The sequence below is a fragment of the Phyllobates terribilis genome, unplaced genomic scaffold (genome assembly GCF_046119375.1).
Source record: "Phyllobates terribilis strain yellow unplaced genomic scaffold, ASM4611937v1 Scaffold_4__5_contigs__length_816908805, whole genome shotgun sequence".
Lineage (NCBI taxonomy): Eukaryota > Metazoa > Chordata > Amphibia > Anura > Dendrobatidae > Phyllobates > Phyllobates terribilis.
The window spans coordinates 384,194,293-384,211,525 of NW_027362764.1; the positions used below are offsets into that span (position 1 = coordinate 384,194,293).

The 17,233-nt window shown below is 38.3% G+C and overlaps 1 protein-coding gene across 2 annotated transcripts in view; it reads left to right on the forward strand.

Annotated features, from left to right (window-relative positions):
* GALNT1 (polypeptide N-acetylgalactosaminyltransferase 1) overlaps window positions 1-12,034 on the forward strand; it is a 148,059-nt gene extending 136,025 nt beyond the window's left edge. For both annotated transcript variants that reach the window (XM_073678491.1, XM_073678490.1), the window contains exons 9-12: window positions 2,428-2,567; window positions 4,203-4,301; window positions 4,616-4,750; window positions 8,865-12,034. In XM_073678491.1, coding sequence (XP_073534592.1) covers window positions 2,428-2,567; window positions 4,203-4,301; window positions 4,616-4,750; window positions 8,865-9,011 — 521 coding nt within the window. In that variant the 3' untranslated portion in view covers window positions 9,012-12,034. The remainder of the gene's footprint in view (window positions 1-2,427; window positions 2,568-4,202; window positions 4,302-4,615; window positions 4,751-8,864) is intronic.
* Window positions 12,035-17,233: the final 5,199 nt, after the last annotated feature.

The window sequence follows — 17,233 nt, forward strand, 5'->3', positions numbered from 1 at the left end:
GATGCTTTATTGTGTATCACTGTTAAATACTTTTTACTGCCAATTTTTTAAATATTCAGTCATGGGTGATGCCATGATTTTCATCAAGTAGTCTTGATTTTTCTGTAATTATGTTTAGACAACATAAAATATATAGCATCAACCACACTTCTACACTGCAGTTATTTGTGTTGTTCATCATAGTAATACTTTTTCTAAGGACACGTTCAGTATTTGGTCAATATTTCCCACAAGTATTTGTAAGCCGAAAAATGGGTGAAAAATACCGAAGTGGTGACTTGTTTCTATTATACTTTTCCTCTGATTGTTCCACTCCTGGTTTTGGCTTACAAATACTGAGGTAAATTACTGACCAAATATTGAACATGGCTTTAGGGTTATTCTCGCTGCCAGCATGGGCTCGCCGTTGCCGGCATGGGCATGATCTATAAATTCCTCAGTCCTTGTGTGTTTATATGCACTTTGCAATTTTATACATTTAGGATTCTGAGAAGACCCTTTTTAATGGTGCTTTACTTTTGTCATGAGTGGTGAAATTGTTTTTATAATGTATCTTTTGCGTTTTGTTTGCTTTGTTTTCTTTCGGTTCAGATAAATAGGAATAAATGTATATGACTCATATCCTGTTACAAAGAACAGTGTTGCATTTTGGATGGCTTTCATTAATTACATACTTTATGGTTATTTACTGTATTAACCTTGTTTGGAAAATAAGATATTTTTTTCTTTAGTCCTTCTAGTGACTTGGCTAATCAAATGACACCTGCCAAAAATAAAGGCAATCTTATTAATTTTAATAAGATTTCCAACTAAAGAAGGTCACCTGCAACTTGTTTTACCACAGAAAACAAATGAAGTGTCTTGATTGCTGTATTAAAAAATAATGTGCTGGTACATGGACTATGAATAATAAATACAATGATGTCACAAATAAAGAATAATAAATAATCATTTATCTGCATAGTGATAAAATGCAAATCTACGAATCCAACTCATAACTTTTTCATAGCTAGATGCTTATTTACGTTAATTGAAATTTAGGGAAGTTTAGTGTTATATTTTATAAAGCTATAGCACCTATTTTGTGGGGAAAAAAATGCATTGAACATCCTCATGTTACAGCACTATTTTATTACTGTAAATTGTGGCAGTATGAGTTAGTTCACAAGTTCCCTTTAATATCAAATATTGTGCAAATTGCAACTTTTTATGAATGTTAATAATTAAGGTTGCATTATAAATATATTTGCATCACGCCATTTTCCAAGACCCATATATTTCTATGAAAGGAGCAGTCAGGGCTTGGTTTTTGCGTGGTGAATTTAACATTTTATTACTTGTTTCTCTGTCCAATTTTGGGGTGAATAACACATTTTGTTCCTTTTTATTGTAATGTATATCTTTTTAGGAAAAATGGTAACTTTTTTTTTTTTTTTTTTAAATATGGTATTTACTGTATGGGTTAATTATACATTTTGGTATACCAAACTTTTACGTAAGTGTCAATACCAAATATGTTTATTTTTAATATGGGGAAAGTGGGATGATTCAGTGTGTATGTATATATCTTTTTTTATCTTTTAGTCCCCTCGGGGGACTTGATCCTGTAATCCTTAGATTGCTTGTTCTATATTTTGCAATACCGTAGTATTGAAGAATATAGTGTAAATTAGTTTCCTAGGATGCATAGTCTGTGGCTGATGTCTCTCAGAAGTACCATGATGCCAGTGATGGGGGTCTTCAGCAGGCCCCCCTCTGCCATAATAATGCATCAGTTCCACACAATCTGGTCATGGGGGGGGCAATAGGAGTCAGCGCTTCCGAGAACCAATGACCGCTCGGTATAAATGCTGTGGACATACTGACAGCGGCATCATAGTGTTAGAAGTGATTGGAGTGGTAGAGGCAGATGCTGCATGTGGAGAGAGCTCAGCCCCGGGTCCCGCGCAGCACATCCTGACACTGCCATGTCTGATATATCCGCCAAGGGTCGTTATGGGAGCGAAGACAGCTATGATAATACAGAATGTGTGATTTGTTTTTTATTTAGAAATGCATTCATAAACCTGCTGTACTTCACTACCTTTTCTCGTGATGGTATTAAAAATAACATGTTAAATAGTGTAATACATAGATGAAATTAGAGCACGCATTTACAACAAGAAATATTGTACATTTATATAAATTATTGTAACTGAAAAAAATACATAGTCGTGGCAAAAAGTTTTGAGCCTGATTGGTTTTCAGAACATTTGCTGCTTCAGTGTCTTTAGAGGTTAGTCAGATATTTGTATGGTCACTGAAGTACAATTATCAGCATTTCATACCTTTGTAAGCTCTTATTTCATCAGGACTGTACACAAGACAGTAGCTTTAATGGGATGCAGTTTAATCCATTTTGACTAATAGTTGTGTTCATCATTTCAGGTGTGACTAAAGTGGATTATGGGGACATATCTACAAGAGTTTCCTTGAGGCATAAACTTCAATGCAAACCATTTGCCTGGTACTTAGAGAATGTCTATCCCGATTCCCAGATACCTCGTCATTACTTTTCTTTGGGAGAGGTACGATGTATGACGTGTTATACATAGGAATTTCTATTCAATGGGATTCCTGTAAAAAGATTTATAAAATGTTCATGAATATTAAACGTTGGATATATTGTAAAAGTAGCGGCTTAATGTAATCCTGTGTTGGATTCTATTTTCTGAATCCCGGCAATGTAGATAGGTTTTAGTTTCCTTTTCATCTGTGCAGTACTAGATACAGAGGTGTAAGCTTCCTCTATATATACTCTATAAGGGGCCTAATTGATCTACACTGTATAACAATAACCATGCTTGGTTGCCCATGGCAACTAATTATTGCTCCGCTCTCTCTGATAGCCGCACTTTGCTGCTTACAGCTTTCTTAAATGAGACCCGTATAGTCTGGATACACTATAAAGCTGTAAAGAGAAGGTGTCAGAAGATGAACTCATTGACGATCACTCCAAAATGGCTTCTGAACTAAATGAATGAAATAAGAAATGTCAATGAGCAAATTAAAGGCATAGTATACTTTATAGCCGTCATTAATTGAGGTGCTTGTCCTTGATATGGAGTAATCTTTCAGCGGGAATTATTTTTACCAAATCCAGTAGATTCTCACTAGCTGGCTTAAAGGGACCGGTCCTATTAACAATTCCTTTATTGTGGGAACCCTCGTATCCAGGTCCCAACACCTGTGGCAAACTGCCGATTTTGCCAAGAGGATCCATGATAACCTCGACATGTTCCTAGTAGCAAATATTGGCTGCTGTTAGCAACTCTTTCTGCTCTTTCTCAGAGAGAGCGAGGGCCCTGGACCTAGGACCCCTCTCTTCCTTTGTGGTACCCCGTGCCCTATTAAGAAGGTATGACCATGTCTTAATGGGATAAGCCCTTGTTTGAAAGATTATGCTGAATGGAATCAGAAAAAGCTATTTACAGGGCTAAGCCAACATTGTAAGTTATGATATGTTTTCAGGATCACCCCCAATCCTTTAAACTGGGCTCTGCAATATCCTATCAGAATGGAGTGGAGGCTGTGACTGTGCCTTAAAAAGCTGAGCATGGTCATGGTTTTCTCAGGCAGGTTCAGACAGTGGATGAAGCTGTGGCACGTGTGTTAGACGTCTGCGCCATTCCGGGCAGTTTAGAGCAGTTCTATGGATCGGTTTCTTATCCGGTTGATATATAATGCAATGTTGGGAATAACCTTACACACAAATGGAAATGTCTGAAGAGATTGCAAAAGTGTCTGGGCTACCCCTCTACCCTCCCCCTACCCTCTCTCCCACCGCTTCACAGAAACTGAACCTTTTTGATTGACGAGATATGTCTATTAATTCAGCTTGGCCCCATTCAATTAGGGTCCTGTGTAATACCTAGCACTACCTAGCACTTCCCATGTTATTTCTAGAAAAACACATGGATTCTTTTTTTTCTAATCCTAATCAATCATTTTCACTACTGAAAAGTAATTCAGAAGAGCAACATGGATATCTGATGATGGTTTCAACAAGACCTCTAAATATGCTATGTCGTGGGTGCGTGCTGTGACACATAGGTCTATGAGAGACAATCTATTGATTTCACCTGTACCTCAAAGTGTTCGCATATTGGTCACTTATTATAAAGTATTCAAAGATAAATTGACTTATTTTCTTTTCTACCCAGATCAGAAATGTTGAAACAAATCAGTGCTTGGACAATATGGCAAGAAAGGAGAACGAAAAAGTTGGTATCTTCAACTGCCATGGAATGGGAGGAAACCAGGTATAATGTGTTTTTAATTGTTTTGTATTGTGGTTAAAAACGAAGGCATGACCCAATATAGCAATGAAGTATTCTAAATTTTACCACATTTTTAATAGTTGTCAGAAATAATAAAAAAGTAGAATCTGTGCTGCAGCTCTAAAATTCAGAAGAAATCACTATTTCACTGCTAAAATAAGCAATACCATAACGCTACGACAAATTCTATATTGGTTTGTCATATGTTTTTGTTTATGCCATAATATCAAGGACTTCAGAATATATTGTGCTCAAGAAGCCTATTAAATATATGTACATTCTTATATTTTTCTTAGGTATTTTCCTACACAGCTAGCAAAGAAATCCGCACAGATGATTTATGTTTAGATGTCTCCAAGCTTAATGGCCCAGTCATAATGCTTAAATGCCACCATTTAAGAGGCAATCAACTATGGGAGTATGATCCAGTGGTGAGTATTACTTGTGAAGTTGTATCGCCTTCCAAACCAGAATGTATTCATCATTCTTTGGTAGCAGAATAAAATACGTGAGCAAGCGGTTTCCTAGAATGGTCTTACATGTACTTGCAGTTCTGTTTTTCGGGGGGTACTTGTCTTAGAATGTCATCAGCTGCAATCAGAATTCAGAAAAAATGTAGTTAGATTTATTGAAACTGGTTTTACAAAACTCCTTATTTTCATTCATTCATTAATTTTTTTTATTATAATCTTCCTTTGGTTTGCTGAAAAATGTCTGGTGTGTTCTGAGATTTGTTTGTACTGCCTGGTACAGATCTTGACACACCAGTGTTAAAAGTGGGAGACAGGATGGTTCCTTTTTTTTCACAGGTATTGTCCAAGATTTTTATGTGACCCATTAATAAACTGTAAACCTACCGGTAAGCTGGACATCCATATATGTTTAGCAATTTGGAAAACTGTTTTCTTACGCTAAGCAGATGTTCTGATGGAGTAGGGAATATCTAATAGGCATGTGCATAACTCCGTTACCATACCAGCTGAGTCCTTCTTCTGCATTTTTATTTTTTATACAGATTTTATTATTTCTATATATAAAGCAATTTTATTCTTGTGTTTATGGTTTATATAGTATATTTTTATCAATTATTATAAGTTTGTTCCCATCCAAAATATTGAGCATTTTCAGAAGTATAGAGAGCATAAGAAATCCAAAATAGCATCCTATTTCTCAGATCATGCAAGGAACTACTAAATGCATTTATTTGTTCCAAGTTAGTTTAATTTTGCTTCCATTATGTCTAATGAAATTGATGCTTAGCTTGCATAGCGTAAGTGAAGGCTTTTGGTTTTTCTGCTATTTTGTTACAAAGTAATGACAGAAATGCACCCATTATTATTATTATTATTATTTATTTTTTACATTTCTTTTTTTTTTATAATATAATTACTTTTTATTGAGTGCCATTATTAATTTATTATATGTCCAAATTGTCTTCTCACCAAGTTATAGAAGAGTAAATTACAGAGCATAAGGCAGATCTGTATACAGAAAGCCTAATTCATGAACTTAAACATTATTTATTTGCAGAGCACACATGAGATAGATGGGGAACAAATTTGTTGAATCTAATCATATGCATGTTCAATTACATTGTGCCATGACCAATATATTGGCAGAAAATAGATTGATTGTGGTCTGACAACGAAGGACCCCCCTCCCACCCCCTACTGATCACAAACCGGTTCAATGGTGTTGAGATCAGGGCTCTGCTGCAGCCATATCATCACTTTCAGGAATGCATATAGTTCTTAATCACATTAGCTGCTGTATATTTAGGTTTGTGGTCCTGCTACAGAATACATTTACATTTAGAGCCAGTAAAACACCTCACTGATGACATTGCTTGTTGGATAAATGTCTACCTGAAATTCTCAGCATTGAAGACATCATTAATCCTGACCAAATCCCCAACTATATTTAATGAAATGCAGCCCCAAGCTTGCAGGGAACCTCCACCATGCTTCACTGTTGCCTGCAAATTTTCATTATTGTGCCGCTCTCCAGTCCTATAGTGAACAAACTGTTACATCTGTTATATCCAAATATTTTAACTTTTGATTGATCAGTCTTGCTGCCATTTTTTGCACTCCAGTTCCTATGTTTTCATGCGTAGTTGAGTCACTTAACCTTGTTTACATGTCAAAAATATGGCTTTTAGCCATAATTCTTCCATCAAGACCACTTCTAGCCAGACTTCTCTGAACTATGGATGAGTGTAGCTGGGTCCCACTGGTTGCTGCCAGTTTTAAGCTGATGGCACTGCTGGACATCATCCAATTTCAAAGAGAGACCTGATGTGTCATGTGTTTGATCTGCTGCACTAACTTTCCTTGGCCAACCAATGCAGAGACAAAATGATGTATGGAAGCCTGCAAACACAGAAGATCTGTGGTTGGCTCTTCAAGATGTTTGGTACAACCTCTGTCAAGTTCCTTCAAAATAGTGGTGAAGTGTGCCCAGAAGAATTGATGTTTTGATAAGAAAGGGTGGTCACACCAAACATTGATTTTGATTTTAAATTTCTCTTTATCGTCATTCTTTTTTAAATTGTAATATTAATTGATGAAATGAACTGTTAACATTTCTATTTTTTAAAGTATTCTTACTTTGCAGCATTTTTTCCACTGTTGCATACTATTGTGTATTGACATAATGCAGATAAACAGCTCTGACTTTTGATGAATGGGGTAAATCCCTCCCAGACTTCTGGTGTCAGAGCTGTTACAGCTTCATATTAAACACTTCTTTCTCTTCCAGAAGGTAAGTATGTAGAAAAGTGAAATATTTTTTTTTTCCTCCCGGCAGTTAGGTATTTCTTTTTCTCATTGTGAGAACAAACTACACTTTAATGTGTCCTTTTTAATTATGAAGGTGGTGTGAGTCCCTGCCAAGTTCTGTCAGGCTGAGTGCTAACATGGCACACAGCCCACAAGTCTAATGCGCCGGAGCACCTGCCAGGCAGCACCTTTTATACAAATGTGAACAGATGCTTTCAAGTTCTTTACTTTTATTCCAGCACAGTTAAATTCTCTCCATGTTTTCCCAATAGGATCATAAAAAGTGCAGTCTTCTCCTGTTTTACGATGTAAATACTTCTCATTAGTATTTTTAAGCATTTTCAGAAATCTGGTTGTTTACCACAGCAGAAATTCCTCATTTGTACATTTGCATGTAAATTATTCAGTGTCTGTCTTTGTCTCAAGCGCTGGACCTTGTTCAGTCTGTGCAGAAGCAATCAAAAAGACCACTGAATATGTTCATAGATGCCGAATATCTAGTGAATTGGGGGCTGGGAGATGGGCACATCTCGGAGGGAATGAATGAAGTGAATTTGATATCATTATTGGCAGGGTGTCTTATTACCAGCAGCTACACAAAGTGTCTCTATTCTGAGAATATTGTATTGGTGTTTGAGCTACATTACTGTAAATCATCACTTGGAAGTCATGTGATCAATATTAATTTTTTCTCTTTTTCAAGTGTTGTGGTGTTGATAAATGCATCTATTTTTAGTACATTTTTTATTTTTTTTTAACTATTACATTCATGTTAAAAAAAAAAGGATTTTTTTACGCTTATTGTGTACAGTTGAGCCAGAGGAAAGCAAAAATAAAGTAGCCTTTCACGTATTTGCTATAGCATGGAGAAGTTCTTCCGTGACCCCTTCCTGGCCTTTGAATTGCTTCTGGTACCTTCTAAACTCAATCTCCACCTATTCTCTATATCTTGCAGTACAAGAATCATGGTGGTAAAGAATTAGTGTCCTGGCTCTTATTACTCCTAGTACTTTGGACTGACACCCCCTGGGTATTTCACGTTCATACTAGCTGTATCGAAATCCTTGTCCATCAATGAGGTGTTACTGTAATTGGAGTCAGGACACCATGACAAGTTGACCACTTTAGGTACCATCTTATCCTATTTAATGGTTTTCGTTTAGCCATGTTTATTTTTCTTTAGTACTGGATATGTTACTCTGCCAATGAGTAGGAGCAAAACGTACAGCCCTATCCTTTTTTTTTTTTTTCCCTCCATGTGATGTAAAAATCTACTAGAAGTGGCTGAACGTTGTAGAATCGTGAAATCCCTCTAGCTACCTTCAAGGACGTTTACATAAAGGAATATTTGGGGAGAGGCGAGGAGTTTTTGGAAGAATGAGTCTTAGGCCAGATTCTCATATCTCTATTTCTTGGTCTCCGTAATGACTGCTATGCACTGCCTATTGAAATCTCTACTGGATAGAGAATTTTCTTTACAAATAATCAACATTTAAATTGGCCCTCTAGAAACAGACAACCTGTTTTCTAAATACAGTTAATACTTGATCTTGGTCTAAGTCAAGTAAGAGGGTGGAGAGCAAGGTTGGAAAGATGGAGATTGGAAGCTACAAAGGGTCTTTTTGTGAGTTCAGAATGGCCTTCTGAAGTAATGACGTACAAGTAACAATCGGGAATAATGGAGCGGAGAAATCATTTATTATAATATATGGGAAAGCTTTTCTGTGTATGATTCTCAAATGTGTCTTATATTCCTTTTCTCTAGAAATTAACGTTAATCCATGTGAATAGCAACCAGTGTCTGGACAAAGCTGCAGAAGAAGACAGTCAAGTACCCAGCATCAGAGACTGTAATGGCAGCCACTCTCAGCAGTGGCTTTTGCGTAACGTTACTCTTCCAGAAAACTTTTAAAATATCTCATTATTGGCAAACAAATTGTGAGAAAACAAAGAACATTTAATAAACTAAAAGAATTGACTGCGCTACCTCTGCACATTTAACTTGCACATCCTTGAGCATCCAGAGACCTAAAGGAAACTATTTTCTGCACTTGTAATATGTAGGGGGCACATATCAGCTAAGACATCCTTGTAGGTGTTCCAGAAGCTGTGAAATGGCTCCCCTCTGAGGATGCGAAGTGGTAGTGGAACTGTGCACACTGAAGTTTACAAGAAGGATCGAAGTCTTTACGGAGCTATCCAAGAGAACTCAAGAAAATGCAATCTGTTGTGTTTGTCCCCAGGAGAACTGCATATCTGTACGGTTCGCTTGCACATGTCTGGCCTCCGCATTGGCATGCTCTAGCAGCTATATGCCAAGCAACTGTGACACTTTACAGTTTTATCACATACTATATGCTCCATATTCGGAGACAAGAATGTACAGAGCAGTGAACTGCAGAATCCGAAATGACATCTCCTATTCATGCCCATTGTTTCTATGTGCAGAAAACAGGGTTATAGAGTTGAGAATCACATATATCAAAAGTACAATTTCTAATAGAAGAATATCAGATTTATATCTAGTTTGTTTTGGGGGGTTTTTGTTTGTTTTTTCTTTCCTTTTTACCTCTGCTGGGATAATAACTAATTAAAATCACATTTTTTTTCAAGTATGTGATAGTAATTGATAGAGTATATTTTTCATGATGGGAATTATGTTAATTTCTAAGAAAAAGCAGTACTGGGATGGGGAAGTCACTGGGGTGTTTGTTTTTCCATCCTAAATCCTGTTTTGTTTATTGCTCGGGTACTTTTCCATAATGATGTATTTTCACTTTGCCTTCTAAAAATCAAGATTAATCATACCTTACAACATATAGTGTTGTGTCATAGAATTGAATTCAATTTTTGATTGCAAAATTCTATCCTTGAAATGAAATGGTTCCAAAAACAAACAAAAATTGCCGTAAAATATAACTGAGTATTTGTAGTGCCCAAAATTCATACTACTGTACATTTTTTACACAGCAATAAATCTAGTTTGTTCTAGCCAAATTTCTGCCTTGTCTATAAAGTTCAGAAAATGAATCATATATCACTGATAAATGCCACTTTTCAGAAAAGGTATATTTCACTGATCTGTAGTTAAAGGAGGGCTGTCATTACAAAATGACTTCACTTGTAACGGACATTGCCCTGATAAAAATCTTACATTTAGTGTCCAAAGCATTTGCTGCAATCGCTAAAATTTGTTCTCTACTCAAATTTGTTTGGTGAATCTTTGGCACGGCCAAGAAGTTAGGTGCCTGTTTTGTTTCGATCTCTGCCCGCTCTTCTAGATTGACAGATCTGGAGCAAAGCTGTAGGGAAAACAAGTCGCCAATTGTGCACCGAGCACGCACCCATTAGCTTATGTCAATAAATAGTTTCTGGTAAAAACTGAGATGGATTTGGAGATTACAGTTAAGAATTAAGGTAATGTCTCCTACAAGGTGACATTCTTGGTTTGAACAGATCTTTTGTAGTCAGACTTCCTTCAAGTTATATGCCACCTTTGGTTATGTCCATAGCTATACTGACCTTCAAACAGCACAACTGTGATGACCTTTGTAGTAATCCTCATTGCATCTATTGTAATCTGGGATTACAGCATAGACTTTGTGCTAGCTTTGAATGTCCAGGAAATGTAAACTAATTTTAAATATTGCAGCATATATTTCTTTTCTTAAGCTGCACGGACACAACATTCTCCACGTTAGAGGTACATAAATCTTGCATTTGGAAATTGCATACTATTTAAATATATGCCTGCATAAAATACAAATTCCAAATTGTCACAGGATACTGTAGACCACCATTTTGTTAACTGAAGAGAAAGAAGTCAAGTCAATGGAACGTTGATTTCCTTTCACTTCCCTGCTCTACATGTATATCACGTAGTTTGGATGGCAGTAAATGCAGCTTTGCAGTCCGTGGCTGGAAAACTTTCCAGATGTGGTGTCCCTCCTAGCTTTCAAGGGGAAGGGTTTGGAGGTAGAACCCCCACTGATCACAAGTGTTAACATGTGGTAACTCTTAAAAATGTTAAATGAAATCTCATATTTTTAGTGTCCTGCTGTGCTGTTATTAATTTAGATGTAAATGAGTCCATGAGTTTTGTTTGTCTTGGAGTGAGTCCTGAGGGTGGAGCTTGTACAAGTTTGTTTTTCTGAGGACTTGAACAGTCATGTTAACGGTTTCTCAGTATAATATATTAAGAAACTTCGTTACTAAGAAGAAGAAATGACCCTCACACAGGTCACATATTATAGCCTACAAAAATGATCTCAAACAGAATTTGTAGGATGGGTGCTCTTTTTTAATGTTAACCTGTCAACTGATTCATGCTGCCCAAACTGTGAAGGTGGGATCAGACTGGTTTGGCTATGCTACCGACTGGACCTTCAAAGTATATATTTTCTGAAACGCCAGTGTCAGAGAAAAATCTACCTGGCTGCAATTGTGCAGCCAGGCTCTGATTCATGCTGTCCGCAGTTTCAGCAGAGTGAACTGGGTGACAGGTTCCTTTTAAAGAGTAGCATTTTCATACCCTTTATCAGCAAATGGGTGAAATAACACCAAGTAGTCTTAAATTATTGCAGCATAAAAACCATACATTTGGTACATAGAGGGGTTTTGAAAGCAAAAGTGTGATCATATTTTATTTTTTATAGTTTCTTAATGTTTTTAAAGGCTAAGGGGAAGGTTTATGAAATTGTCTGCAAGAAAAAACTGTTACCCATTGCAACCAATCACAGTTCAACATTAATTTCTTGTTTTGGAGGCGACCGGAGGTAGTAAGAGCTTGGATGCGTAGTTTGAAGGACAAGGTAGAGTGAAAGGTTACCTCAAGGCAGGGACTTCTGGTACATGGGAAAATGTGATGTTGTTTATAGTGATAGATAGGTCTAGTATGGGAGCTAAGTGGGATGGAGGAAAGATATTTTGGTTTTGTCCTTTTTGTCCATTAAGTTTTAGGAAACGTGGTGATAAAAAAAAAAAAGATATGGCTGTGAGACACTCTGGGATTCTGGACAGCACAGAGGTGACGTATGGGCCAGAGAGGTAGATTTAAGTGTCCTCAGCATAAAGATGATACTTGGAACCATGGGACTTTGAGTTGTTACAGGCGAAAGGTGTAGGGCTTCCAGCTCACCGCCTTGAGGGACACTGCCAGAGAGAGGGCAGGCTGAAGAAGTAGTATGGCAAAGGGAGATGCTAAGTGTCTGGTTAGTGAGGTATGAGAAGATCCAGGAGAAGGAAAGGTTTTTGATGCCATGGGAATAGAGGGTCTGTAGTAGGAAGGAGTGGTTGACTGTGTCTAAGGCAGAGCATTCTAGGAGGAGCAATATAGAGAATTGTCTGTTAGCTTTGGCGGTATGCAAATCGTTAGTCATTTTGGTTAGGGCAGTTTGTGGAGTGTGGGATCAGAAGCCGCATTGTAGGTAAAGAGCAAGTTTGATGAGAGCTGAGATTAAAGTTCAATGTGGACATGCTGTTCGAGGAGTTTGGAGGCAAATGGGAGTAGCGATATGAAGCGATAGCTGGACGTGGAGGTTGGTTCAAGGGATAGTTTCTTAAGGATAGGTGTGATTTTTGCATGTTTGAAAGCAGAAGGGAAGACACCTGAGGGTAATGGTAGGTTGAAGACATGGGTTAGGGCTGAGATAAGCAGGTTGGGGAGGAAATGGAATGGGATAGGGTCAAGCGAACAAGTGGTGAGATGTTATTTGGAAAGAAGAGTAATCTTTCCTTCAATGATGGTGCAAAGGAAGGTTATGGGTGAAGGGCATTGACCTATATGAAGGGGTTGTGGTAGTTGAACAGTAAAGACAGTCTGATTTGGTCGATCTTATTCTTTCATATTCTGAAAAAACATACCTATAGTTGACTACAGAGGATATGATTATCAACTGTAAAATGATTTTACATTGCAAAAAAAAGTGATAATTTTCAGTGAATTTTTATGAAATGTCAAGAGTACAATATTTTATCATGGAGTTTGGACGGATCTTGCTATGAGTTTTTTTTCTTGCCCTCTGATTCCATAATAATTTTAGAGACTTGGCAGGCTTTCAATTTACATCACCTTTTAGAGAACACATCAAACAAGTTTTGCACCTTCATTCTGCTGATGGGTGGTTGACCCCCACCAATCACACATTGATTTCCTTTCCTAAGCATTGGCCATCAATGGTGTGTATTCCTGCAAAACTCATAAGTTTGGTAACACTTTGTGGGAAAAATGTAATGCTCTATAGCCCCCTCCAAGTCAGAATTCCTGGTAATAAAATAAATCCCCTCCTTCCGCGCCTTAGTAATTTTCTGTTCCTGCAGAAAAACCTGTGAATAAGGCTGCATTCACATATCTGTGTGAGTGTTGCCATCTGAGAGAAACAGACTGGATAATAGGACATATGCTCTGAGTCTCACGGATCGGAAACCTGGAAACATTTTAAACTGATGTGTATCGATCAATGAATTTCTATGGGTGCATGTGCTTTCTAAGATAAAAATGGACCGCACACGGACATAGGGCTGCAGCCTTACTATTAGGATGTGATGCTGGACAGTAGATTAGTATTGCCTTCCTCTTGGGATCCTTCACTGTGAATTTGTGGTTGTAAGTCTGGGACTTTGCTTTTCCTCTGGTTGTAATTGCTCATGCAGGAATTCTGGTGGTTTCAGCGTTCGAGACAGTGCAGGTAAGGGAGATCTGCGCTGAAGCCAGAATGATGCACTTCTGGTTTTTTGGTCCTCAGTGTCAGAATGGAAGTGAAGAATACAGGGTGGCCAGAAATGATTTGAGACACTGAAGTTCAGAAGATCCAGCTCAGCACAGATATTTTAAAACCCTGGATGTATTAGGACTTTGAGCTGTGAGGTCATGGCCAGCTCCTTCAAGCCATGGAGGCTTATTGAGAGGTCCACAAGCGTAACTCTTCTGCTAGCCCTCTGCACACACAAGTATGGTACCAGAGGTCTGTTTTCCTCTATTCTTATGTAATGGAGGTATGTATACTTAAACTTTAGGGAAAAGAAGTCCATAAGAAAACTCTGTAAAAGACATTTTAAATTGTGTAACAAAGTAGCTTGTTCCGTCATATGAAATAACCTATTTGTTCTACTTTTATAAAAAAAAAAAAAAATAGAGAATGCTTTGTCTTTATTATCGTCTATGCAGTCAATGATTATGGAAAAAGTCTGTAATACCTGCAAATATTTATCTGACACCGCTTGTGGTATTTATTTCTGATTACACTACTTAATATTATAATTCTGAGGAAGTGTATTCCGTGATCTTCTGCGCAGGCGCCGGCAGTGCTGCGCTGACACTGCCGTTCGTAGGGTGAAGCGGGTCTCCGGGAAGATGGTTGGCTCTGATTACAGTCTGTTGCGGAGCACAGGGGACGTCGCCGACAGTGACGCGCCTGCACAGAAGATCACGGAATACACTAGTCTGTGGTCTTCTGCACCAGTGAGTCACGAAGGATCATGGCGGTAGTTCAATGGGCAGGCGCAAGATTACAGCGCCGCAACAGGACACTGTGACTTGCAGGGGACGGGGGTACTATGATAATGAAGAGAGGAGGGGATTCCTTATGGGCACGGGCAACATTACCATAAAGGTATAATATAACATTTTAAAACCACAAATCCATTAATATGAGGCATATGGGTATGAATAGATTTACATTTCTATCACCTGTATGCCCATATTAATAGGTTATATACGTCCCAGGGTGTGACAGATTCCCTTTGAGGATTTGATATTTGAAGCGCAAGATTCCAGATGGATTTCTATCCTATCCTATTATAGGTGTTTCCTATTTTAGAAAACTATTTGGTTCCCAACTTGTATAGAAAATAAAAAGCCAGACAAGGGACTGTTAAACTCCAAAGTAGGTAAAAATTCCCCTTTGAGGAGGATCTTACCAGACATTGAGACAAACCACTCATTCACACTAAAATAATTGTTTGCCTTTGTGAGAAGCTATAACAATGCTATCTCCATTTGATTATATGAGATGTCTTAAAAAGAACCTGTCACGTGAAAAAACGCTATTAAACTGTAGATATGGGGTTAATCTGCAGGCTAATAGCGTTCTGAAACTGCCCGGCTCCTTAGAGCAACGCTGCTGAGCGGAAATTAACTTTATTCCTCCCCGCAGCGTTCGTGCTTCATTTACGGGAGTGGCATCAGCCTGGTTTCCGTCACCTCTGTGTGTATAGTGGACAGTGGCTGTAACCACACATCCCCAGCACTGACTGACAGCAGAATCAGCATTAGGGACGGCTGTCAGTCAGTGCCGGGGGAGGGCAGTTAAAGCCACCATTTTCTATTCACTGAGCGGTGACTGAATCCACGGCAGCACCACCCCTGTAACTGAAACCCAAAAGCAGCTGGGGGGGAATAAAGTTAATTTCCTCCCAGCAGTGGAGCTCTAAGTTCGGTGCCGGGCCAGTTCAGAATGCTATTAACCTGAAGATTAACCCCATATCTGCAGTTTTAGTTGTTTTTTTTTCAAAGTGACAGGTTCCCTTTAAGACATCACATATTATCAAAGGGAGATGACATTGTTGAAGCTTCTCATGATAATGGAGGGGGGGGGGGATTCCAGTTCAATTGGAAAAATAGAGGAAAAACTGCCATTGTTTTTTGGGTTTTGTTTTTATGGTGCTGTGCTGCAAAAATGCATGACAACATGATTGTTACCAGTCAGAAAGATTATAGCAATACCAAATTTTTTTACTTGTTTATCTTTTATAGTGAAAAAAAAATTAAGATATTTGTAATAAAACAAAAATTGGTTTGTCTCCATTTTCTGAGATCTGTAACTTTTATTTTCCATCGATGGATCTGTGTGGGGCTTGTTTTTTGGTAGAGTAGTGAGCCGTAGTCTATATTGGTGCTATTTTTAGGGTATATATGATGTTTTGATTGCACTCTTTGAGGGGGTGGTATGGCAAGCGAAAGTGGTCATTATTTTCTTTATGGCGTTTACCATATAGATTGAATAATTTTATGTTTTGATTAGTCTTTTGCAGATGTAGTGATGCCATTTAACTCCTTAGATTTTTGGTATCAATCAATGGTTGCTCTGGTCACTTCTGTTAGAGGTGCATGCCAGTACCCACTTTGTGTGGCACAAGTTCAGCTCCTGAGTCTGCTCCATACACCTATACCCAACATAGAACATACTATTACATCATATGTTGCGAAGGGGTTAAAGTAGGCAACTGGGCTGCCTCTTTTATTGTACATGGGGGAGGGGATTTAGTGTGAGGAAGAAGTATGGGGGTGATGGTGCGGGGGGGGGGGATAGTATGAAGAGGTGCAGCGTGTAGTGACCGTATAAAGAGGGGCAGAGTATGGGGGACGGTATGGAAAGGGGCAGCTTCTGGGGCATAGTATGGAGAAAGGCAGCATGGGAGGATACTGAAAATGAAGGCAATTGTAAAGTGAAAAGTCCAGCTCACCTATGTTCAATTCAGCTTGTGGAGTTAATCTTGGGCGGTGCACAGAGTACTGTGTTGGCAGCAAGCAGGAGAAACAAAGAGAAAATCCAGCATCACGTCCATGTATAAAAAAAAATGCTTTCTTGATTAGATCATGTTCAAATCTTTTTCAGGGAAAGGATAGTGCTACTATGGCTAAGAACAATTTGATTAGAAACGCGTAATGTCACCCCTCTGTCCATGCCTTGCCTTCCTTGAAAAGGATGTTAACATGATCTGATAAAGAAATAATTTTTTTTATCCATGGACGTGATGCTGGATTTTCACTTTGAAAATGGAGGCAGTGTGGATATAGGTACAGCATGAAGGTAAACGGTGAAAAGAAGACAGCATGAGTGGGAAATGTGTGGAGGCAATTATTCATGTGGTGGTTATAGTTATGCTCATAAGGGGGGACAGTGTGGTGGTCAAAGTGCTTAAGGGAGAACAGTGCAGTGTGGTAGCAATATTTTATAGGAGAGCAGAGTGAGGAGGCCATATATCTTAAGAGGGACATTGTTGGGGTGGGGTACCATAGGGGTCAGTATTGGGTCTTCTTCTGTTTAACACATTTATTAATGACCTAGAAAAGCATGCAGAGTAGTATTTCAATATTCGCAAATGACATAAATTTTTGTAAGGTAATCAACACCG